General features: G+C 39.2%; 1 protein-coding gene across 2 annotated transcripts in view; it reads right to left on the bottom strand.

The window, feature by feature from the left end:
• The window catches only part of cacna1ia (calcium voltage-gated channel subunit alpha1 Ia), a 98,900-nt gene that overhangs the window by 57,031 nt on the left and 16,843 nt on the right, over positions 1 to 25,026 (bottom strand). For both annotated transcript variants that reach the window (XM_038698507.1, XM_038698506.1), the window contains exons 3-6: positions 24,218 to 24,315; positions 15,758 to 15,917; positions 9,302 to 9,650; positions 8,731 to 8,823 (exon numbers count right to left, since the gene is read on the bottom strand). In XM_038698507.1, the coding sequence (XP_038554435.1) occupies positions 8,731 to 8,823; positions 9,302 to 9,650; positions 15,758 to 15,917; positions 24,218 to 24,315 (700 nt within the window). The remainder of the gene's footprint in view (positions 1 to 8,730; positions 8,824 to 9,301; positions 9,651 to 15,757; positions 15,918 to 24,217; positions 24,316 to 25,026) is intronic.

Here is a 25,026-nt window from a genome sequence, read left to right as displayed (position 1 = left end):
AAGACATGTGTAACTCTTTCTAAAAAATCCACAACAATACCTTCAAGCAGTATGTCTGACATGTCTACCACAGTAAACAAAAGTAAATCAAACCTATATCTAATTGCCAGAGAACATTTGCATTACTATGCCAGCAGTAGTTAGCATTTGATGTCTTATCCTAAGAACCAATCACTGTCCAGATAGCTAGTCAGGATTGTGTATATATATCTGGGCTCCTCAGAGAAGGTGCATGGCAGTCTTTGGTGTCTTGTGGAAGTGTTGACAAGTATGCAGTTTTTTGAAGGAGAAAACCAACTTTAAAATTTCTTTACTATTCTTACTAATCGTTTACCAGTCATCCATTTATCTGTCTATCTTAACGGTATGTAGACATATTTCACCTGTGTTGTTCTTTTGAAAAACTTTTTCATCTTTCCATCCTGAAGACCAAAGCGAGAGGTAAGTTGAACATTTTTACCAATACCCCTTGTATGTTTTCATCAAGGCTGTTTGTAACTAAACTATCAAATTTAAATATAAACATGTAATATATATATATATATATATATATATATAGTATTGTATAACATAGTATATTCTGACTGTATCAGATTGTACAGATAGTTTGTTATTGTATATTGATTGCTTAGTGTGTAAATATTTTTACACCTATGTAGAATGTTACCTGTATATTGTATATAGGGTGTATATAGTATGAATATTATTTATACTAATACATAGAATTTTAACTGATTCTACTTTTATTGTATTTTATTCCTTACATTCCTATATACATATATGTACACAGAAAAAGTACTGATAGCTTATATTGTTTTACAAAGTCACCCAAGTTATCATGCTGTTCTTCTCATTGTATAAACAATAATCTTAAATTAACTTGTTATAAGTCAAGACACCATATGATGTATAATATATTGTAAACATTTCACTGGAAAATGAGAACCAGAAGGGTTTTTCCTAAAAAGGAAGCCTTGCAACTTCACTGCATCTGAGAAAGAAAAAGCCAAATTTCAGAAAGGATTCATCTACAAGGAGAAAGGTATTAGATCAGAACATAAGATTCTCTATTCTATACTGTATTTAACTACAACTTTCTTGGTTGCTAATGAATTATAAGGAAATGGAGCATTGTTAAGTGTGTGCATAGTATTATACACTATATATAGTTATATGTTGCCATGTAAGGTGCAACCTGAAAATGGTTTAAAGGCATAGCTTGATTTTGTGTTCAGATATGAGAACAATATTGATCTTGTCATTCAACTCTCAGCAAGTCAGTCAAGCTAAGCAGGCAACAATTAAAATAAGAAATACCCACTGCCATCATACATAGTGTACAATTTTGTGTGTATTATAAATGTAGATACAAATCCAAACCCTTAGGGTGACATTGCATAAGATCCCATCGAGTGTTAGAATTGCTGAGATAGTGTTGGTCGTTCATGGAATTTGATGACAGACAGACTGACAGATAATTCATTGACTCCAAAGAAGGGGCCCGGTTCTGAGAGTACTCCTTGTTATGGTACTAAAGAAGTCCTCAACGATTACACAGTGGCATTAAAGTACTATAAAACAAATGTCTGGGTTTGATAACAAACCGATTCTCTATTCCCTCAACAGCCCAGGACCTCCACATCCAGCATCTTCACCACCAAGATTGTCTGAGACCAGCCAGCCGGACAGCTGCTGCAAGAATCGTTTAGCATCCTCAAATAATTTCTGCACAAACTGTCAGGAACCATCTCAGGGAATCTCATCTGCATGCTCGTCATCCTCTTTGGGGTCTCGACCTGACTGCAGTTTGCCATCATAACCGACTTGAGTGGGCAAATGCTCACATACGATGGCGTCTGGCACTTTGGAGAGGTGTTCTCTTCATGGATGAATCCCAGTTTTCACTGTGCAGAGAAGATGACGTGTGTATGGCTTCGTGTGGGTGAGCGGTTTGTTGATGTCCTAGTTGTGGATCGAGTGGCCCATGGTGGCGGTGGGGTTATGGTATGGGCAGGCGTGTTTCATGGACAACAAACACAGGTGCATTTTATTGATGGCATTTTGAATGCATAGAGATACCATGACAAGATCCAGAGGCCCATTGTTGTGCCATTCATCCACAACCATCACCTCATGTTGCAGCATGATAATGCACGGCCCTATGTTGCAAGGATTACAATTCCTGGAAGCTGAAAACATCCCATTTCTTGCATGGCCAACATACTCACCGGAGGAATTGGGGCAAAAACAAAAGTGTTGCGTTTATAATTTTGTTCAGTGTAAGAACACAGAAGAGGGTGGGCACATGAGGAACTTTCAGTTTAGGAGTTTGTGTGTGTCTTAGCTTAAAAGCACATTCAATAAAGTTTGCTTCAACATAGTTCTGTATATTTTGTACTGTTTTCTATTTGTGGTTGAACAACTTGTGTTATGAATAGCCATCCAACGTTGTGATGGTTCTGAGATGATCTATAGGTAACTCATCACTATTTCAATGGCTATTAAAATCACTAACACACATTGTACATGCTAAAGAAAGAAGTTGAATGTACTGAGATGTAAAAATCTATAAAGACAAATACCTGCCAAATATCAGTGTGAACTTAATGCAGCACTGGTTGTGTGTTCTCCAGTTGATGCAAACTCTAAGTTCCATTGTTACGATGCTGCACCATTTGACAGCCCTCAAATATGCTTCTCTATTCGCCAACAAATGTTTAACCCCACATTTCAAAAAGCTACAATGAGAACATTGCTGGTGACACTTTTCTAAAAAACAAAAACAACAACACTACAGCTTATATATTTGGTTTAGATTATAATTTTCGAATTGTCCATTTTGCTTATTTCATATTATTTGTAAAGTGTGTCTGAATGTCTCTGTGGACCTTTCTCTAAGGCTAAGAACAAATGTACTGCCGAAGCATTTTAGAAAGATTTTCAATTTTTCAGAGACAGGCTTCATTTAGCCCCTTAATTACCACATCATAAAACCTAAACACGCACATATGAACTTGTTCATTTGTAGCTAAACTAACCTTTTCAACATTTCACACTTTAGTTTCGACATGATGTGATTTCAACTGTACAAAAGTAGCTCATCTCGGCCACACCTACTGACTACCAGTTATGCACAGCGTTCTAACTTTGACAGCTGTATTCTAAAACTAACATAGCTATCCTTATTAGCTAGGCTCCTTACATGCTTGCTGATAACTTTTTTGAAGGTGGGTCTCCGACATTGACAACATTGTGTTGGATAGATTTGTGCAGCGGTGTTTAGGAAACTAACTATTCAATTGACAGACAGGTCTGTTGTCAATGTGTTTGCGAGCAACAACTTCCTAAATATAGATTTAGGACACATACAAACACTGGTCATGTATCATGATAATTAACAGCATTAAATCCATTGATTAAAAATTAAGAGATCTTGCAGCTGACCTTTGTATTCATTTTGTTTTTACTTTCACTTTTTTTGTGCTTTTAAAATACTCATTCTGCTGTCTACTGGGTAGTCTATCATTTTAGTAGTCTGAAGCTTGAAACAATTTAGGAATTTCACTAAAACTCAGCCTTTGTATTTTGTTGAAAATAACTTCAATAAAAACTCAGGCTTTATATTTTCTTACAATAACAGATTATACCAAATAAAGACACTCTGTAATTAGTTTCTTCTCATAAGTATGATTAAATTTGCTTATTTATTTTTTCTCACAAGTTGGAGTGTGATTATCGCTCCATGCTATCTAAGAGGGAACTTGTGTCATCATGTACAAGAGAACAGTGGACTCCTGTCGTTCCACACAGTACAAGTGTGGTCCCTTTTTCTGTAATTCAAATCAATAAATAAAATGCATTTCTGTAAGTGTAGACTAAGCACATAGATATGATGACAAAATGTATTGACATTCAGTGGTTGTGAAAACTGGTCAGTTTGGTGTTTTAGGACTGAACAAGTTTAAAGCTGTAGTCAAAGTCTGATGTGAAATACTTTTTAACAATTAATTAAAACTGAATAGAAAGTATCTTACCTCTAATCATTTAATTATAATTCAACTCTGGTTGTTTTTCTATTTTTGTTCCTTTTTTTGGAATCTACAATTCATTTTACTCTCCAGGCCTTCAGTGTAGCCCTTTATTTTGATACATGTTGATCTTAAAACACAAGACATCCACTAAACCTCAGCCTTTATATTTTGTTTTAAAAGAATGTATAGAAAATAAAGAGACTATTTAGTTAGTTTATTTTGTCTCAAAAGTATGATTAAATTTGCTTATTTATTATTTTCACACAAGTTGGAGTGTGATTATCGCTCCATGCTATCTAAGAGGGAACTTGTGTCATCATGTACAAGAGAACAGTGGACTCCTGTCGTTCCACACAGTACAAGTGTGGTCCCTTTTTCTGTAATTCAAATCAATAAATAAAATGCATTTCTGTAAGTGTAGACTAAGCACATAGATATGATGACAAAATGTATTGACATTCAGTGGTTGTGAAAACTGGTCAGTTTGGTGTTTTAGGACTGAACAAGTTTAAAGCTGTAGTCAAAGTCTGATGTGAAATACTTTTTAACAATTAATTAAAACTGAATAGAAAGTATCTTACCTCTAATCATTTAATATATAATTCAACTCTGGTTGTTTTTCTATTTTTGTTCCTTTTTTTGGAATCTAAAATCCATTTTACTCTCCAGGCCTTCAGTGTAGCCCTTTATTTTAATACATGTTGATCTTAAAACACAAGACATCCACTAAAACTCAGCCTTTATATTTTGTTTTAAAAGAATGTATAGAAAATAAAGAGACTATTTAGTTAGTTTATTTTGTCTCAAAAGTATGATTAAATTTGCTTATTTATTATTTTCACACAAGTTGGAGTGTGATTATCGCTCCATGCTATCTAAGAGGGAACTTGTGTCATCACCTACAAGCGAACAGTGGACTCCTGTCGTTCCACACAGTACAAGTGTGGTCCCTTTTTCTGTAATTCAAATCAATAAATGAAATGCATATCTTTAAGTGTAGACTAAGCACACAAATATAATGGGGGGAAAAAAGTATTGATGTCCAGTGCTTGTGAAATCTGGTCAGGTTAGTATTTTGCGACTGAACAAGTTAAAATCTCTAGATAACAAATGTCAAATAATTTTTTATTAATTCATTCATTTTTATAATGAATTAAAACCATAAAAGTATCTTTATACTGACCATTTTATTTATAATTCTACCCTGGCTGTTTTTCTATTTTTGTTCCCTTATTTAGAATCTAAAATTCTCCAGGCCTTCAGTGTAGCCCTGTATTTTAATACATGTTGATCTTAAAACACAAGACATCGACTAAAACTCAGCCTGTATATTTTGTTAGAAAAAATTAAGAAATTGTGTTTCAAGAGACAGCTTTCTTTACTGAGTAGCTTGTATAATAGCCCCTCTACAGTCTGATAGACTCCCTGGGGCTGCAAGCCATTCACTCTATAGGGGAGTGTTAAGAACGACGTGTGTGAATGAGTCGTTAAAATCTTTGCTTGATCCACCAGATGGTTTTAGACATGATTTTAGCTTGATTTAAAGCATGTCCAACAGGGGACCTAAAAAATGTCCCCTGTTCACTTTTTAGTCCCCTGTTAGTGGGTGTGTAACGACGTCGAGGTCCACTGTTAGATAGGTTGGTAAGTGCACACACACACACACACACACACACACACACACACACACACACACACACACACCATCCTAATAATTGCCCTCTTGGTAGTGTTTAGCTCTAAGTCACTTTACTCCATTTACTCACACTCTTCAAAGTGACACTAATACCGACACTTAGGTTGCACACTTGACAGTATATCAAATATCAAGCAGATAGAGATGAGTATCTGTTTGACACGTTGGAGGTCAAACTTCTCTTTGTCTCTGGATTTTGTGTTCAAGAACACAAACACTTGCAGGATCAACTAACAAGCTTTAAAGCAAAGAGTGCTTTAACTTTATGAAGACACAGCACCCACACACACACTGAGAAAGAATTAGATAAGTAAAAGAGAATAAGACAAAGGGCTACTAAATGAAAGAATGAGAGAGTTAAGGTGACCTTCAATGTGTGAACAACACCTTTGGGGTCTGACCGAAAACTTCTCAGCGTGTCAGCAACTCTTCCAAGGCATCCCTCAGGACGTTTGACTACACGTTTCCAAACAGACTGCAGAACCTTGCGAGGAAACTCAAAAGGGATGGCACATTTGTGTCAATCAATCATGCACCATAAAGGGAGAAGGGTGTTGTTAGGTGTTATGCAAGCCATTGAGCACTGCATATTGAACTTTAAATCAAATGAGCTTGTTTTGTTCAGTCACTTCTCCCAGCCTAATTGTTGTAGTTCTACTGGGGCATGAACTTGACTTGACTTCCATTCAGTTTAAGGACAGAATTAGGGGTTGAGTTCAATTTCATGTGTCCCGTGCTGGACGTTACTATAACTGTAGCATGGGGCTGTACAATCCACATGGCAGGAGATTGGGATCAATGTAGCAGCATAAACCAAGCAAAAGTGATTACACTGTGACACCATGTCAACTATCTGGGGGTGCCAAAAGGAGCTTACAATGGCAATGCCAACTTCAGGTCGGATGTGCCCAAAAGGGGATGTAATTCACAGCTGCAGATGCCAATAATCACCTCAGCCTGATAAGGCCAGTGTTGTGAGGAAGAAGTGGCTGGAGAAAACAGTGTTTTATAGAGCAGGCCTTGCACTCTGTTTAAGTTTTGCTGATTATAATTATAGTGAAAACAGTGAAACTGTAGTGTGCTTGTGTCTGATTGGTGGAATTCTTCACACCGTTTCATCCACTTTACTTTAGTCAACCTCAACTCATTAATTTACTCTCACTTGTCTTTCTTAGTATACACAGAAGGCAGTTCTGCAGCCAGTCAATGGCATGGGAATGCAGAATTAAGCAACTTTCATTGTGCCACTATTTGGCAATAGTGAGCTGAATAGAGCTGATCAAGCTCTTGCAAACAGTGTGCATGTAGTACATTTTTCTTTTGGACATACATGTTCTCATTCTTTTTAACTGTCATTTGTCTTCCTCTCTCCCAATTTTCCTACTCACTACCAAATATACATTTAGGTAACATCCACCCCCTCCTCTCCCTCCCTCCATCTGACATTGACTGTAGACAGTCCTTTATGTAACTATGGATTTCTACAAGTCTATTAACACTTCAATCTTGCACTGTGCAAAATATCCTGATTCAATATATTGATGGCAGGAGACCACTGAGGTCAACATATATTGGAAATGTTATAAAGGATTTCTATCTCCAGAGAGTCTAACTACATTAGCACTTCATAAATTATTTATAAATTTTTCATCATCAGAACATACTGGGGTGCGTTTCCCCTACAACTACGGAAGGTAGCATTGAGCTATGTTGGTATGATGCACCGTTAAACTAACAAACATCTGAAGTACGACCGTTTCCCAAAACTGTACCTTGTTGTTACCACCGTGGTTTGAACTAACTTAGTTTGAACCAACATAGTTCGAACTAACATGTTTGCAGGTGTGTTTGTCTGACTTTCAAAGCACAAAACTCACTAAACGTTGTCATATTCTGTCTAAATATGTCAGTTGTGACCGATATTAAGTAACATTATTATGCTAACTTATTATTTAGGCTTTTCATATTATAGTCGTACCTGCAATAACAAGAAAATCAACAATAGTATTAATGAAATCAACAATATAATTAATATATAACCTAATCATTTTATTTAGCCTAAATATAGGCTATAACTTAAAGGAAAAAATTAAGAATTATTAGCGATTACAAGACATTTAGTAAAATAGTTTTAATCCGCAAGTATCTTCGATAAGTGGCTGAGCTTATGATTATCCTCTATAGAGACAGACACAGGTTTGAATCTCATGAGTTCTCTATTTATCTTTGTTATAATGGCAACGGAAGCTCTCAGGGATTTATTCATTACAGTACTTTCATGAATTTTATGCTGTCCCATCTTCCTCAGAGGCCTAGAAATGTATACACGAAGGTAATATTAAAAGTTATGTCTTCACATTCTCCGTTTTGTCCTTTAACCTTTGTACTGGGTGACTAATATTAAATGAAGTTATTGTGAACAGATGGGTAATCTGTGAGAAAGACACCTGCTGTTTGTAGATGGTCTACACTAAGATACTTAGTGAATCAATGTAACCCTACCCATGACCCGACAAATACATTTAAAAGTACTTTTACAACTACATTTAAAAAAGAACTTCACCATAAATATGTTTGTACAGCAGGATTATCTAACATTCCCTGCTTACACACATTACATCCACCTCCTAAGACTGTATTTTCTGCTATCAGTGACGTAGTCACCATGAGCTGAGCTTCTAACCACAGGTCAGGAGCTGTAGTTCGAACATGCAACTTGACGACAATTGGTACGAACGTTCGTCAGAACTATGGTTTCGAGGGACCATCTGCGTCGCTTAACGATGGTTCGTACCATATAAATTACCAACTTAGTTACCTCCATAGTTCGAACAACGGTTTTGGGAAACAGTTGCGTCGCAACTGCATAGTTCCAACCAAGGAAGTTACTACCGTTGTTAGCAACAATGCTTTTGGGAAATGCACCCATGTACAGTAGATGGGTCAGCTGGTAGGGGTGTAGAATACTGATATAATAATAAATGTAGGAATGAAGTTACTTACAATGATGAGTAAAATGAAGTAGATGAAGTTGTAGAAGGAATGGGCATCCATTACATAATACATGATCTCCACCCAGCCTTCCAGAGTGATGACCTAGGAGAAAAAGTTATACTGAGCATAAAGAAATAAACACTTATATCAATACACAATACCAACTAATATCCTGACTCAGCAGAATATAATTGCAAAAAATATTACTTTTACCAATTTACCTACTACAGTGTAGTTCATGTTTAAAACCAGTGAATTTTTCTGAAGTCGATCTTGATGACTTAACATTGCTAACCCTCAAATAAAAGAGTGAAAAATGTTGAATTGCTGCTTAAGTGAATCCATAAATCAAATTAAATTCATTCTTTTGAGAAGAATGATTGGATTTGAATAGTTCAATCAGCCAAGAAAGACTCTTGAGTTCAAAAGCAATTATTTCATCAAAATAGCATTGGCCTTTTAAACATGTGATGTTGTTGAAATCAGCAATCTTTTAATAATAACTTTTTTTTTTATATTAAAATATCAGCAACATCACAGTCCGACCTCACCTTAACCTCACTAGCCGTCAAACTCATACCTGAAAAATTACAATCCAGGCGTAGACAATGTTGTCAAAGTTGATGGCACCTTTGTGGGGGTTACTGTTTCCTGTGTGGCATCGAGTGTAATACTGGTTCCAGTTGATGCACAAACCAATTGCTTCTCCTGCACCACTACTGTTGGCCAGTGGCTCAGGACTCAGGCCCAGAGACTGTCTGTGGAGCGCGTCCTCCCTGTCTAGACAGCATGTGCGTCCTCCTTCGCGCCTCGCCGGCACATCAGAACATGACATGATGCCATTATCAGATGGCAGGGAGCAGATGAAGGGGCGTTCATCGTCCTCCTCTGGCTGGTAGTACGGGGCAGGAGGGGTCATACCTGAAGAGCTGGGGTGAGGACAAGGTGAGAAACTAAGTTAGTTGGTTATGGAATAGAATATATACATACAAACGTACTACTTCATTTGGGTAGTTTCATGAGGATTTCAATGAAAGACTTAAGAGGGAGGAAGAGGAAAGAATGGGAAATGATGTTCAATAGCACAGTCAATGAAGTAAATACTCGGAAGTACTCAACCAAGCCTTTGGGATAAATGCATCATTGAAGGCAAGCGGATGCATAAAGAAATGCAAGAGGGAGAAAGGAAGAGAGAGAGTATAATAATGTATACTCCATAACCGTATCCAGTCTACATACATACACATGTGCATGCAAACAAACGTTTTTTCTCCACACCTTGTTTTCATTCTTTTAGATGTCCCTTTCTACCAATTTTTTCACACGCACACACACACACACACACACTAGAAAGAAGGAGATCCAGAGTTGTTGACCTTACTAGGCTAACAAATGGATCAGTATGGAGTTGTAAGTGATATATACAGTATGAGTGTGTGTGTGTGAGAGAAAAACCTGACCAAGCAGTGAACCGGCAAACACCGCCTAAAGCTAGTGCAGCAAACCAAAGGCGTGCTGACAGGTGTGGTAAACAAGGGTGGGGTCATGTGTGAGTGGCTTGAGGAGATATCAGGCAGCACCTAAGACGTCACATTCAATTGCAGATAGTTCTTTATTTATCATTTTGGACGAGACAAGCAGGTGTTAAATTGCCACTCTGAATGCAACCTTAAGTCTGACTGCAAAGTCTATTGTTCTGAGTTTGTAAACTATTCTATTATTATTTTTTTTCTTTTGTGTGTTTTGTTTTCTCTTGGTTGGAAGGGTTGAAACCAATACATGTATTGTGTAAAAGGAGCCCCGCTGACAACATCCACACATTGTGTGATTTATTTTGCACCATTTACCATGTATTTGAACCATTGCCTTCAATGTTCTCTCTGAACTACTCCAACAAGGCATGAAGAACTGCTTTTGTAGCCATTCTAGAAAATACTACCAGTGCTTCACAATAGGATGCAATGCTCCAATACTGTAAATAAATAAAAAATTTACTTGCGGATAAATAATTGGTCTGGTCTGCAGCAGAAATACCAAATGAGTTCTGCCATTTGAAACAGCTACAGCTCTGCGCTGCTGCCCTGATTACCTCACTGAACCCATGGACCTCATTTGGCTAGGACTGTGATAGGTGGTGATAATCATACATCAATTTCTGAGATGCACTGCACTCAGAAGTATGTATTTTAATAAGTGCCAAGAGATCTCCAGAGGGGCACTCTGAAATTAACAAGTCCACATATCTTCTAATGAAAACAATATATATTGTAATCCAATCCCTGTGCTCTTATTCTGAGACAAACTAGGAGGTTCTCTCGTAATGTATCTGGATTTTTGAGGGACGTCCTGATACCGAAACAGCTGCGTAATTTGTAGGCAAAGCGATATGAAAATAGTATTTACTAATCTAACTAACCAACTGACAAGCACACAATTGGAGATGAGTATGTTGTATCACCAGACAACAGACTGTTTAATCATGTAAACTAAATCATGTGAAAAGTGTATGTGAGATTGTGCTTGTATGTGCCCTAGCGTGAAATCAGCAGAAAAACAGATTACACTCTCACGCAGTGACACCTATTGCACACATACACATCAATGAGCTCATTTGCTCCCTGTTTAAATGCCTGGCGTGAGTGATGACACACGCGTCTCGAAATTCAGAATCTAAGTGATTTCCACCGTCTAACCATCTAAAGCACTTTGTCATTTCCTGAGTTGTCTCCCATACCACTCAGTCTTAATGGAAGCATGTCAAAGAGTCTGTCTTTCAATTCATCTCCACCTGGAAGTGTGGATTGATTTAAAGGGAACGTTGGCTGCCATTGGTGTAGTTGTGTGCTGGTGAGGCTGCAAGTTACCTTACAAATACCAAAAGACAGAAGAAGAAAAGACTAAAGCATTCTAAGCCGTCCTCCCTTCAAAACCTGTTAATTTAAAAGTTCAGTCTGTAAATTGTAGTGGCATCTAGTCGTGAGGGTTGCAAATTGCAACCAACGGCTCAGTCATCGCTCACCCCCCTTTTCCAAGTGCGTAGAAGAAATAATGTAAAATACGTGAGGTTGTCCATTTGTCCAAATTTCACTTTTCTTCTTACTTCTATTAAACCAGACGACTACTACTACTTCTTCTTTTCCCTTCTTCATACATATTCACCATAGTGTGTAGAGCAGTTACTGTAAAAACAACCTCCACATAAGGGGGCCTGAGGTGTATGTAGATGGAAATTACTCATTCTAAGGTAATAAAAACATAACGTTTCATTATGTAAGGTCTTTCTACACCACTGAAAACATAGTTATATATTGCATTTTTGTCAGCAGATCTAAATATTACACACTGGACCTTTAAAGCAATAGATTGTAAATGCAAAGGAAATAATGCTAATGGCAGGCAATAGAAAACTGCTGCTGAAATTAATTGAAGCAAAAAAGTACTAAGGAGAACACAAATGAGAACAATGGGAGCCAGTCAGAAAGGCCTAGGTGTATGTGTGTGTGTGTGTGTGATCTGACATGACTATGGCGTAAATGAGGGCAGGGTGTGGATACCAAGGTCTGGGCCTGGGAAAGACAAAAATAGACCCTCTACATCAGCTGCCCCCCTGCTCCCCCCTCATACCTCAACACACACATTCAGGGTCAGTGTTTACTCACTGCACTTCAGCCCTCCTTTTGCTGTCTTGCTATAGGTCTTTGTGAGGGACCAGGCAGTTAGGCATGAGGAGTCAAGAGGGAAATTTAAAGCAAAAGGGTTTTATTTACCAAAAAAATCATTACAACAAAAGATAAAGTTTTGGGCCCATAAAAGAGGTCAATAAACAAACTAAAGCTCTGAACATAAGAGACTCAAAATACAACTGACCTACTATACACAAACAAAGGGACTTATATATTGGCTGATCAGACCAGTTTTGACACACAGGGGAAGACTAACAACAACATCAACACTACATCATAACTGCAAACCCAACAAAACTTATGTAAAAACTATTCCAAAAGAGATGTACATTTACTTAACCTTAACTCAAAAATACTCAAATATAATATAAATCTAAACCCAAAATATTTAAGGAGAGAATAAATCCACCCCCCAGACATAGCAAGCAGTGGTAGTGTCCAATTAGGCCACCTCTCCTATAAAGCTGCTCCTGCTCCGAGCACCAACCCTTTAAGCCAGCAGACTTCCTGGATCTCTCCTGGGTGTGGCATCCAACGCTGGTAAGCTCAGAAACAAGAATTATAACAAAATGAAAATCCAAAAGTAACTAATGGTGTGTGTTCCAAAAGATGCTTCTGTATAGTCAACTAAAATAAAGTATGTGAAATAAACTAAGTGTCCTGTAAGTTTATTTGTAACCAAATAAATATTTACAACAAAATGTCTAATGTGTATGAATGTATATAAACCAATCTTAAAGAACACAACAAACTCAGTGCATGAGGTTACCGCTCTTCATCTGGTTGTGAGGCCACGGCTGTGGCCATCAGTCTTTTCCTCACATTTTATCCCCATTTCTGTTTACATATAGTCTCTTTCATTTTCATTTTTTTTCCTACATGGGGAGGGGTATCAGGAAAAAGTTTGCTGAAGGCAAATGTAATGCAAACATCTGCGCAACCACAATTGCTTCACCTTATTGCTTAACCTGACATTCTCACCTCAAGCATATATGCATAGAGTTCATCCATGCCTTCCAGTGCATTTAACACCAGAACTCTTTTACTCCCTCCCGTAACCCTGTATGCAGGATAAGCGGTTGACGATGAATGGATGGACTCTTTTACTCCCTCTTCAAGCTCTTTTTATAGTTTGTCCTCTTTGTTTCTCTCCTCCTTTCCCTTTCTTTATTTTTTATCCCTTTTGCCTTCCTCTATTTCTTCTTCATTCTTCTCTCTTTTAGATTACAGCTACTCCCCACAGCTCTCTCATTTCCACTCATCTCCCCCTTTCCTTTTCTCTCTCCAATTCTCTTGATCCTTCCCTGTCTCCTCCCGTCAATAGCAGGATAGATACTGCTGACATTCCTAGAAGGACAATTTCCCATTTTACCTCAACCACAAACCACACACATGTACACACAACACACATGCCAGCTCACCAATTCCAGGATCGATAGGAACAGTGGCCATATCAGGCTATACCACTTCCCACGGAAAGCAGCTTAGATGACTGAGAATCTTCACAGACATAGCTTAGAAACAATGCCTTGATTTGGTGGCACAACAAAGTTTCCAAATATGTACTGAGACACACTGGGCTTACAGAAATTGACAGCACAGTAGAGTTTGTGCAGTACAATGGAAGACACGAAGGACAGAGAGCAGAGATTAACTTAAAAGAAATACTGTTGAGAAAGGTTTTTAGTGGCATTCAAATTGGCGCTTTACTAATGGTGCTAAAGTGGAGGAAGGGATGAAAAAGAAAGCCGCTGTCAGAGTAGTGGAGCATGAATGAAGACTGTTGGCCCCCTGCCGGTGACTTGACATTGCACAGCATGGCACAGCAAAACCTGGCATCACACTGAGAACACACCTGCCAATGGAGAGCATGATGGATGAAGGATCGGGGCAACACAGTAGCAGAGAAAAGAGGCAGCTTCCACCACATAAAAATACATATAGTTTGGGAGACTAAGAAGGAGAAACAGAGACCTACAAGCTTGATCTTTTTTTGGAAGTACATAAAAATGTCTACTGAAGTGCAGAGGCAAGAATATGGTGGAATACGGCACAAAAAGAGAAAGGTAGAGATCAAAAGAGGGAAGGTGTAAACTGCCAGTGAATGCTACACTTGACTGCGACACTTAGCCCACTCTATTATAACCACTCAGGGAGCAAACGTTAGCCCTTTACTTAGCATAATAGTCCTCAAGCGCTAACTCACAACGACCTTTCTAATTACGGGCACAAGCGCTCTGACAAACCTGCATAATATTTTGGGACAATGCTTTAAAATAATATGCAAAAACAACACTTAACTGCTTAAATAATAAGCAGCACTCAACATGAGATCACTGCCAGAAATCTGCTGACCAATCTACAGGAAGAAAAATGTTTCCTAAAGCAGTACTAAAAACTTGACCCAAGTCAATGTGGAGCCTGCTAATCACTATATCAGCCTTTAGCCCAGTGAAAATAAAAGTAGAAACCACTGGTTAAAGTAACTCATCAAGTGATTACTGTAGAGGTTGTTGCGGTAAAGCCTCTCAACTTTTAAAGGCGAGGACAAAGCAGGCAGGACTGTGCTAGGTGGCGGACACGTGTCCCCTTTGGTCTGGCAATAAGATCAGTCATTAGTATACGCGGTGTCAGCATAACCAGAGACAGAGCACAGCAGCACAGAGCAGTATACATGGCTTATACATATTAAAAACACACGCATCAAGGGCATGTGTCTTTCTAGTGAGCTGACGCTAGCATAAAGAAGGTAAGTGAGAGACACTCTTCAGAGACAGAAATCAAACACTCGCGAATACTGGTGAATGTCACTCACACACAGACACAGTGGGTGATGCTGTCGTGTAGGGTAATGAATATGGAGGCATGCAGCTGGAATCTGATCATGTTCTTATTTCCAAACTGGGAAAAAGCTGTACTGTTACTGTTGCTTTGAAGCTTGAGAGCAAGATGGAAAGGAGGAATTAGCATAATACCGGAGTTATGCTAATGTACATACTAAAATATGCAACACATACAGTAATCTTATATGACCCTGAATGAAATCCATGTGAAAAGGGAAACTATCCAGTATGATAAAGTTTTATGTTCATAGACAAACCTCACAATTTGTACATTGTACAACATAATTTCAATAGATGTATTACTGTAATATAGCTTTTAATTTTAACTAGTATGACACAATAAAAGGAAAACAAATGGAAGGCATACAGGTGAGGTTCTCTCCCTCTTAACTTTCAATTTGTGGCCTATGATCATAATTTGAAGACACAAACGTACTGGCACGACACAAACACACACTGTAAACACATACAGTACATGCTGCACGCACAGATCCACAGTGTTTAACTCACAGGGTGAAGTTCTCCTCCAGGTAGCAGCGGTTCCTCAGTAGCCCCGCCCACAGCTGCACGCCGATGATGCCGAAGATGAAGAAGACGAAGAAGCAGAGCAGCAGCACGTTGCCTAGCATGGGTAGAGTGTCTAGCAGCAGGTTCACCAGGATACGCATACCTGTGTGTTTCAATAGGTCAGTCAATCAATAAGTATCACAGGCTTACACCATTGACGAGGACAATGAAAATGTGCATACAGAATACTTTTATGCACAGTCCACTCTTGGTGGACTTTGATCGGTGCTGCACATTTTTATTCACACAAAACCTACAATCACAGTAAAATCAATTCTAAGGCTCCCTCTGTTCATGGGCAACATTGAAAGCTGATTATATACTACTAACTTGTTTTGCTAAAAAGGTTTTGAAAAAATCTACCTCCTTGACTTTTTCCAGTCAATGGGGTGTTTCCTTTTTTTTCTACACAGAGGTCATAGGGAAGTGTGGTTGGGGTGGATTGTGGGCGCACAAAAAGCAGAAGGATCACATGCTGAATCCAGCAAGTAAGGGATAGGCTATTAAAACACTTGGTGAAGTTTAGGTAAAATGTTTCTGTAGTAATTTTGTAGCAATTGAATGTAAAAACCTAATTGCAGCAATACAAGCGTGTCCCCTGTCAAATAATGATGACCTCATTCCTGTGAATAGGCCCGTCTTCTAGTGATGACATAGTGAGATGTGAATAGTGGAAGATAATGACAGCTGATTGGACTAAGGGGAGAGAGAGATGTGAGACCGACTGATGAGATCATAGCAACCCGTACTGACACCTGTCTCTGTGTGTGTGTGTGTGTGTGTGTGTGTGTGTGCGTGTTATTCAGTGGCATACTGGGATCCGTGAATAACAACTCAACAGTAGGTTAATGTGTCATAAACACGACAGTGCATTTAAACTGCCAACAGGCTGAATGACAGGAGAGAAGCTGAGAGAGAGACAAAAGGAGAAGAAGAGATAGAGAGTGATGATGATAATGTATAAACACATAGCCAATATTTACAAGAACGCAAATACCATGTAATACCCGAGCACTAACAGAAAAAAAAATGTTCTCCCCATTCCCTGAATACTAATCAATGCTTTCACTCCCTTTTGACTCTAGATTAGTGATGATATGTCCACCTTAATTTGTGTGTTCATGTTTAGAGGTTAATTTAGTCAACACACAGTGCTTATCTGTATGTGTAGAATTAATTGATTTTCAATAGTTTAAATGTTGTTCATAAAGTGTTTTAAGCCTCGGTAAAAAGGTCATCATTTAGCCAAGCTTTTGTAATAACGTATTTTATTGAGGTGATGTTCAATCCTGACTTTGGCCAAGCTCTCTGTAGATAAACTAATTTACATGACATTAATATGACGATTTTGGATTAGGAAGTTTACGTGTAAAGACACTGGAATTTCAAAAAATTTGATCTTGAGCGCAGATGAAAAAACTTTTCTTTTCTTGAGGTGAGTATGCGCCCGTCTTAGTACTCTGGCTAATTTGTCTCCCTCCTGTGGCTAATTTGTTCTCGTCAACTGGTATTAAATGGAGAGCGGTAGCGTTGCTGGTGTGTACGTGTCTCTGGTGGTGGCTGGAGGCGATTCTAAATGTGTTTGTTCCCCAGGGTCCTTGTCATTAGGCCACTGTTCCATTAGGCTTAATTAGATGAAGAGAGGGGGAGACGGATGGAATGGGAGAGAGGGAGGACAAGAATGAGACACGGCCTGAGGGTGTGCCGAAAAATAAGGAGTGACGAAATGAGAAAGAAAGCAGGAAAGAACAAAAGGAAAAAGATGCTAATATAATGGAAAAGGAAAGCAAGCCGAAGTAAACGGAGAGAAAAGAAACAGTATGGTATCACACATATCAATGTTATTCTCAGCTTTTTAGCTTTAGTGTTACCTCTTTTTTTCCCTCTCATTGTCCCTCTCCCTCTCTACCTGCTGCGATCGCTCTCCGCTCCTGGTGACTGCCAGCCCCTGCTGCTTCCTGGTAAAGTTGGAGGCCTCCCTTGCGCCACATTGGAAAAACATTTACAACTATCTGCCTGTGCCTTTCATTACAGACCAGGTGAGTTCTCTTCTCTTCCTAACATTTGTTTCTATAGTGTTTGTTTCCCCTAACACAACAGTACACACAAACAAACACACACACACACACACACACACACACACACACACACACACACACACACACACACATCACAGGACTATTATGTGCCATTTTTTTGGTGGCTTACAAATTGAGGTGTGTGAGGGGTCAGGCTATGCTCATGCTCCCTGTGTATCTGTGGACAAAGTAGTGATCCAACAAAACAAGGAACAAATAGCTTTATCCCCATGCTTCCTCACCTTTAATGGGGTCACGGATAGGGGACGAAATCTGATGACAACGTAAAATATTAACAGCATGCACACATCACACACACACACACACACACACACACACACACACACACACACAGACAACTACAGAATGATCAAATAGAACAAGAGAAAGTAAGAGTAGGATAATGCACAAAAATCTATAACACACACACACACACACACACACTGTATATGCACATGCATCTTCTGCATCACCTATGGGTGTGCTAACCAACCCATGTCTGCAGATTCATGCAATGATGCATAATCATCTTCAGAAAAGCAGATTTGTTTACAATCTTTATACAATTGTCTGTGAAACACCATGCGCACTGTACTGCACATAGTATCTTCTAATCAAACCACTTGAAGCGTAATGCAGTTAACAGCCATATTTTTCTGAGTGCTGCTGCTGTGGCTGTCTGAAATATTACACTGAGCAGGTTCCTTGTTGAGGTGTCCACTTGAAAGGTAACTTTCATGTGTGGAAATTTGAGATCATCTTAGGCACTGAAGACAGGCTGCCTTTTCGGGTAATTACACAAAACACAAATAATCTCCCATGAACACGTAGGTTGTGAGCAAAAATCAGTTAAGAACTTGCCCCAGGTAGAGGAAAAACTATAAATTTGTGTTTACTTTTTGATGTACGTATATGGTCTCAGAGATCTGCATTTAAAAAAAAAAGTTTTTTAGAGGTAGGAGGTGAAAGCAGCAGAGAAGGAACACAAGAGGTCATACAAGCTGAAAAAGTTATAAAATTTGGTTTGAGGAGAAAAGTTCGGTCATCATCAGTTAGATTTCAAACAACGATGAGAATTCATATCAGGAGGAAATCAACAATCTTGCAAGGTGGTGCACAGAGAATAACCTCCTGCTCAACATCAGCAAAACCAAGGAGCTAATTGTTGATTTTAGGAAAAGGAGTCAAAGACACACACTCCTGTCTACATCAGTGGAGCTGAGGTGGAGGGGTTGAATAGTTTTAGGTTCCTAGGAATTAGCATCACAGGGAACCTGACATGGTCATCTCGCATCTCCATGCTAGTGTAGAAAGCTCAAAAACTTTTAGAGACAAGCAATAGAAAGCATCCTGAGTGAAAACATCACAAACTGGTATGGGATGGGCATGGCCCAGGATTGGAGGGCTCTGCAGGGGATAATTAAAACCACTCAGAAGATCATTGATACCCATAACCGCGCATCAATGGGATCTGTGAGGTGAGGTGTCTGCGCAGAGAACCAAAGGTCCTCAAAGTCAATACCCACCCCAACCACAGCCTGTTCACCCTTCTGACAAGAATCTGCTTTCACACAACCAGACTACAGAGCAGCTTCTTCCACAGGCTGTGAGACTCCTTAATTCATCCTCAGCACTGCACCATGTAAAATAGTTTCTCTGACTTATTTGTCGACCCTACTACTGTGTATTATTTTGTATATAATGTTGTCTTTTTCTGAGTAGCATAAAGCAAACTATAACTTCATCTTGCTGTCCAACCCCGTGTTCTACCTTGTACCGTCTTTTTCCTATACTTGTCATGCTGTATGCCTCCTTGCCTTGTTTAGTTGGTTCTCAGTCTTATTATTTGTAGTCTTTTAAGTTAGTCTTATGGTATGTTGGGTTTTGGGTTCTGTCCTGTCTATTGTCCTGTTGTCCAGTATGTATTATTTAGTCTGTGTCTCTGTTCATGTCTTAGTGTTTACTTATGGTCTGTGTACTTCTGTGTTATTTTTCCCTTGTCTGCTCTGTCCTCTGTTTAATCGTAGTTCAGTCTGTTACCTGTTAGTTGTAGTATTTGTGATCTGTCTACTTTTGTCCTGGATTAATTATTTATATTATTAGTATAATATATTATATATATATATATAATACTATATATTGTAGTCTTAAAACTTATAGGAAGGCCCTCCGTAATGCCAGAGCAGCGTACTACTCGTCATTAATAGAGGAAAATAGGAACAACCCCAGGTTTCTTTTCAGCACTGTAGCCAGGCTGACAGAGAGTCAGAGCTCTATTGAGCCAAGCATTCCCATAGCTCTCAGTAGTTACGACTTCATGAGCTTCTTTAATGATAAAATTCTAACTATTAGAAACAAAATTCACCAGACCTGCCCTTAACTGGCACCAACTTATCTCTAAACTCCTTAGAAACAGCTGTAGAACCAGATATATGTTTAGACTGTTTTGCTTCCTGCAATCTTTACCAACTAACTTCAGTAATTTTTTCATCTAAACCATCAACCTGCCTCTTAGACCCCATCCCGACTAGGCTGCTTAAAGATGTTTTACCCTTAGTCAGCACTTCTATACTAGATATGATCAATCTATCTCAATCAACAGGCTATGTACCACAGTACTTTAAAGTAGCTGTAATTAAACCTCTTCTGAAAAAGCCCAAACTTGATCCGGATGTTTTAGCCAACTACAGACCTATATCTAACCTTCCATTTCTCTCTAAGGTCCTGGAGAAAGCAGTTGTTAAACAGCTGTGTGACTTTCTACAGAGCAATAGTTTATTTGAGGATTTTCAGTCAGGATTTAGAGCTCATCATAGCACAGAGACAGCACTGGTGAAAATGACTAATGACCTCTTCATTGCATCAGACAAAGGACTTGTCTCGCATTTGATACCATTGACCATCAGATCCTATTGCAGAGAACATTTCATTGGCATTAAAGGAACCGCTCTAAGCTGGTTTAAGACCTATTTATCAGATCGATTTCAGTTTGTACATGTTAACGATGAGTCCTCCATGCATGCCAAAGTTAGTCATGGAGTTCCACAAGGATCTGTCCTCGGACTAATCCTCTTCACTTTATATATGCTTCCTTTAGGCAATATTATCAGGAAATATTCCATAAACTTTCGTTGTTATGCAGATGATACTCAGTTATATCTATCGATCAAGCCAGATAAAACTCACCAGTTAGCTAAACTTCAAATGTGCCTTCAGGATGTTAAAACCTGGATGACCTGTATTTTTCTAATGTTAAACTCAGATAAAACTGAAGTTATTGTTCTGGGGCCTAAGCACCTCCGTGATGCATTATCTAAAGATATAGTTTCCCTTAATGGTATCGCCCTGGCCTCCAGCACCACTGTGAGGAATCTTGGAGTTATCTTTGATCAGGACATGTCGTTTAAGTCTCACATTAAGCAATTTTCAAGGACCGCCTTTTTTCACCTACGTAATATTGCGATAATCAGAAACATCCTGTCTAAAAATGATGCAGAAAAACTAGCCCATGCATTTGTTGCTTCTAGGCTGGATTACTGCAATTCCTTATTATCAGGCTGCTCGAAAAAGTTCATTAAGACTCTTCAGCTGATCCAGAATGCTGCAGCTCGTGTTCTGACAGGAACCAGGAAAAGAGATCATATTTCTCCTGTTGTAGCTTCTTTGCATTGGCTTCCAGTAAAATCCAGAATAGAATTTAAAATCATTCTTCTTACCTACAAAGCTCTTAATGGTCAGGCACCATCTTATCTTAAAGAGCTCATAGTACCTCACTGCCCCACCAGAGTACTGCGCTCCCAGAATGCAGGGTTACTTGTGGTTCCCAGAGTCTCCAAAAGTAGACTAGGAGCCAGAGCGTTCAGCTATCAAGCTCCTCTCCTGTGGAACCAGGTTCCAGTTTGGGTTCAGGAGGCAGACACCATCTCCACATTTAAGAGTGGGCTTAAGACTTTCCTCTTTGATAAAGCTTATAGTTAGGGCAGGCTCAGGTGAGTCCTGAACCATTCCTGAGTTATGCTACTATAGGCCTAGACTGCCGGGGGATTTCCCATGATGCACTGAGCTCCTCTCTCCTCTACTTTCTCTCCCTCTGAATGCAACCTCATCCCATTATTGCGTTACTAACACAACTTCTCCCCTTTCCGGTAGTCTTGTGCTTTCTCGTCCCTCTCCTCTCTCCTCCTATCACTTCCTGTAGGTTTTCTGGCTCTGGAGCAGTGGAGTCTGGATCTGTGGCTGCGGGTCACCTGCTGCCCCCGTGTTCCAGCTCGACACCCTCTGCTACAACAACTATTGTTACTAGTCCTATTGTTATTATTGTTATTATTATCATTAACATTACGATTGTTATCATCACACTACTATAAATATCTGTACCATTTTTCATTTAGTCTATAGCAACATCACTTTTACTGTCTGTACCTCTTTGTGTGTATATTGTGTAGGCTGCCTCCCTCCCCTCTCTCTCCTTCCATCCCTCTCTTGCCGTCTCTCTTGCTCTCTCTCTCTCTCTCTCACTCTCTCTCCTTCACCCCCAACCGGTCGAGGCAGATGGCCGCCCACCCTGAGCCATGGTTCTCCTTGCCTCTGTCACCTAGTGCTTGCTCTTGGTGGGAATTGTTGGGCTTCTGTAAATAACATCATAGAGTATGGTCTAGACCTGCTCTTTTATGAAAAGCGCTGTGAGATAACTGTTGTTGTGATTTGGCGCTATATAAATAAAATTGAAAGTGAATTGAATATTATTCTGTTTCTTCTTGGTTATTAGTTTCCCTTAGGCTTTGTTGGTGTTTGTCTGTTTTCCCCTGCTGTCTCTGTGCCTCGTTAGCCCTCATCCCGGTCACCTGTGTTGCTCCCGCCCTGCTCGTTAACCCCTAGTATAAATGTTTGGTGTTTCTTTTCAGGCCTTGTCTGGTGATTGTTGTGTTCTGACGCTCTGTAGTGTATTGCCCTCCTTGTTGCGTCTCCCTGTTTCCCAGTGTTTTGTGGATTTTGTATATTCCTTGTGGATCACTTTTATTCTGGATTATGGACTCAGCCACTCAGTTGCTCATTACTCGTTTCTCTGGATTTTCTGTTGGTTTACCTTTTGTTTGGATTCCCTGGACTCAGCCACTACATTGTAAGTGTGCTCGCTTTTTGTTGGATTAAACCCTTTTGAACTGTACCTGCCTGTTTCTGTATCTGCATTTGGGTCCACCTTCCTCCTGCCTCACCACACACACCGCATGACAATACTATCTGTTCCCAGGGTTCAAACGGGGCTTTCATGCAATCTGCTCCATGTGCAGCGGACTCATTTCATGATTATTTAAATGTATCTCTTGTGACTTTCAGATACTGATAAGTTCCTTTTATGTTTTATTTAGCCAAGAGTTTCTGCAGGGAGGGGGAACTGTCATTAACATCTAAGGGGGGGGGGGGAGTATAAAATTGCTTGACCTTTTTAACGTCACATAAGGCATGCATTTTGTATGATCTCAACAGAAAATGTATTTACATTTATTGACAAAACAAACGGAAGAAGGATTTCTGACCACCTAACTGAAACTTCATCACCCACAGTTAGCATTAGTGGCTAATGCTTGGCTAACTGCTAAAGTGCTGGAACTAAGTGATGAGACCAGTCTGAACCCAGCTTGGGCGGGCTAATTGGAGCTTACAGTGATTAAGAACTGCCTGTTAGAGCAGCAGGACAAAGAAATCAATAGGAGTTTAAAAGTTTCTCCAAGAACGGTGTTTTAGATGAGAGGAACACGTGTATGGTCACAGACTGATCAGTGAAGCAGCATTAATGGATGGCTTGTAAATCTGATAAAGCTGTGACTCAGGGCCTGAGCTGGCTGTGTGATTAAGCATAAGATGAATGTTTAATGATCCCCATGGGGAACAGGTGGCATGCGGGCGCACAAAAAAGCCAGAGATGTAATACATGTACATGAATTTTCATGTAGATGCATTTGTGCTTTATTTGGACTGACAGACACAAATAAGCACAAAAACTACAAGCCTAAGCACAAACACAGAAAATACTCAGTCACATGAAAGCGCACTCAACATTTTATTTGTTTTGATTCTAACTTTCCTAATGGTTTTTTAACTCGCATGTATTATTCATATCACATTTTAATTGTGTTGTTTTATCTTTGCATTCTCCACATAATTTTTGCAGCTTCTGTGGTGGCTAACGCTCTGTGCAGCACATTGTGCCTGGAATGAAATGTATCTCAATAAGGTTTTGCTCGCTCGCTTGCATTTAGCCTACACCACACACACTTTTGCAAACAAATACACATATATACACACGTAAAAAAACTTTTCTCACTTGGCACTCTGTTGATGGCTTTGAGGGGCCGAAGGACCCGCACCGTCCGAATGGCAGACAGGTTGATGTTCTGCAGGTCCAGTGAGTATTCTACCATCCTGGATAAACAAATTGAGAGAGAAAACATCATTTAAATGTTCTGTAGTTAAGTGGGTGATCTACCAGTTCAAAATATGACCAAAAAAAAGCATTACAGTATTTCTGAATTGCTAAAACACTAATCCATTTGCAAAACCAAAGTTGCAAGTGTACAAACCACTTTATTGATTGAATCACACAATTTGCAGAACTTCAAACACTTCTTATGTGGTTAGACACAACTAGCAAATCGGAATCACCCTTAACTCAAACTGTAAACACATTGTCATTCACAAAGCACATGTAGCATTTTGGTGCACTTCAACTCAGAATGGCACAACACAGCCCCCAAAAGTGAAACACAAGCAACACACTGTTGTCATCGGTAACACACAAGCACTCAAAATTGTACACACCTGTTTCAAATTAGAAATGTGTTGCACCTAATCAGTAATAAGGATATAAAGCCATGTCAAGTCAGGAGGAGGAGGAGGAGGAGCCATAATTTCCAATGAAATTAGAGCAACAATCATACACCATGTTCTGGTTCATGGAATGAGTATGAGGGAAGCAGGACTACGTGTTCAACCAAATATAAGCAGGTTCTCTGTGGCCTCCATTGTCAGGACATTCAGAGAAGAAAACAGGTAAGTGTACTATCATTTGTGGTCCCTCAAACTTACAGTAGAGTATGTACAGTTGTGGAACGTCTCAGTAAATTACTGTAACAT

Source organism: Micropterus salmoides, unplaced genomic scaffold, assembly GCF_014851395.1.
Source record: "Micropterus salmoides isolate LMB-PRFRI ecotype aquatic unplaced genomic scaffold, ASM1485139v1 Ms_hic_scaffold_10, whole genome shotgun sequence".
NCBI lineage: Eukaryota > Metazoa > Chordata > Actinopteri > Centrarchiformes > Centrarchidae > Micropterus > Micropterus salmoides.
Note: the sequence above shows the minus strand (reverse complement) of the source record. Positions and strands in the feature narration are given on the sequence as shown.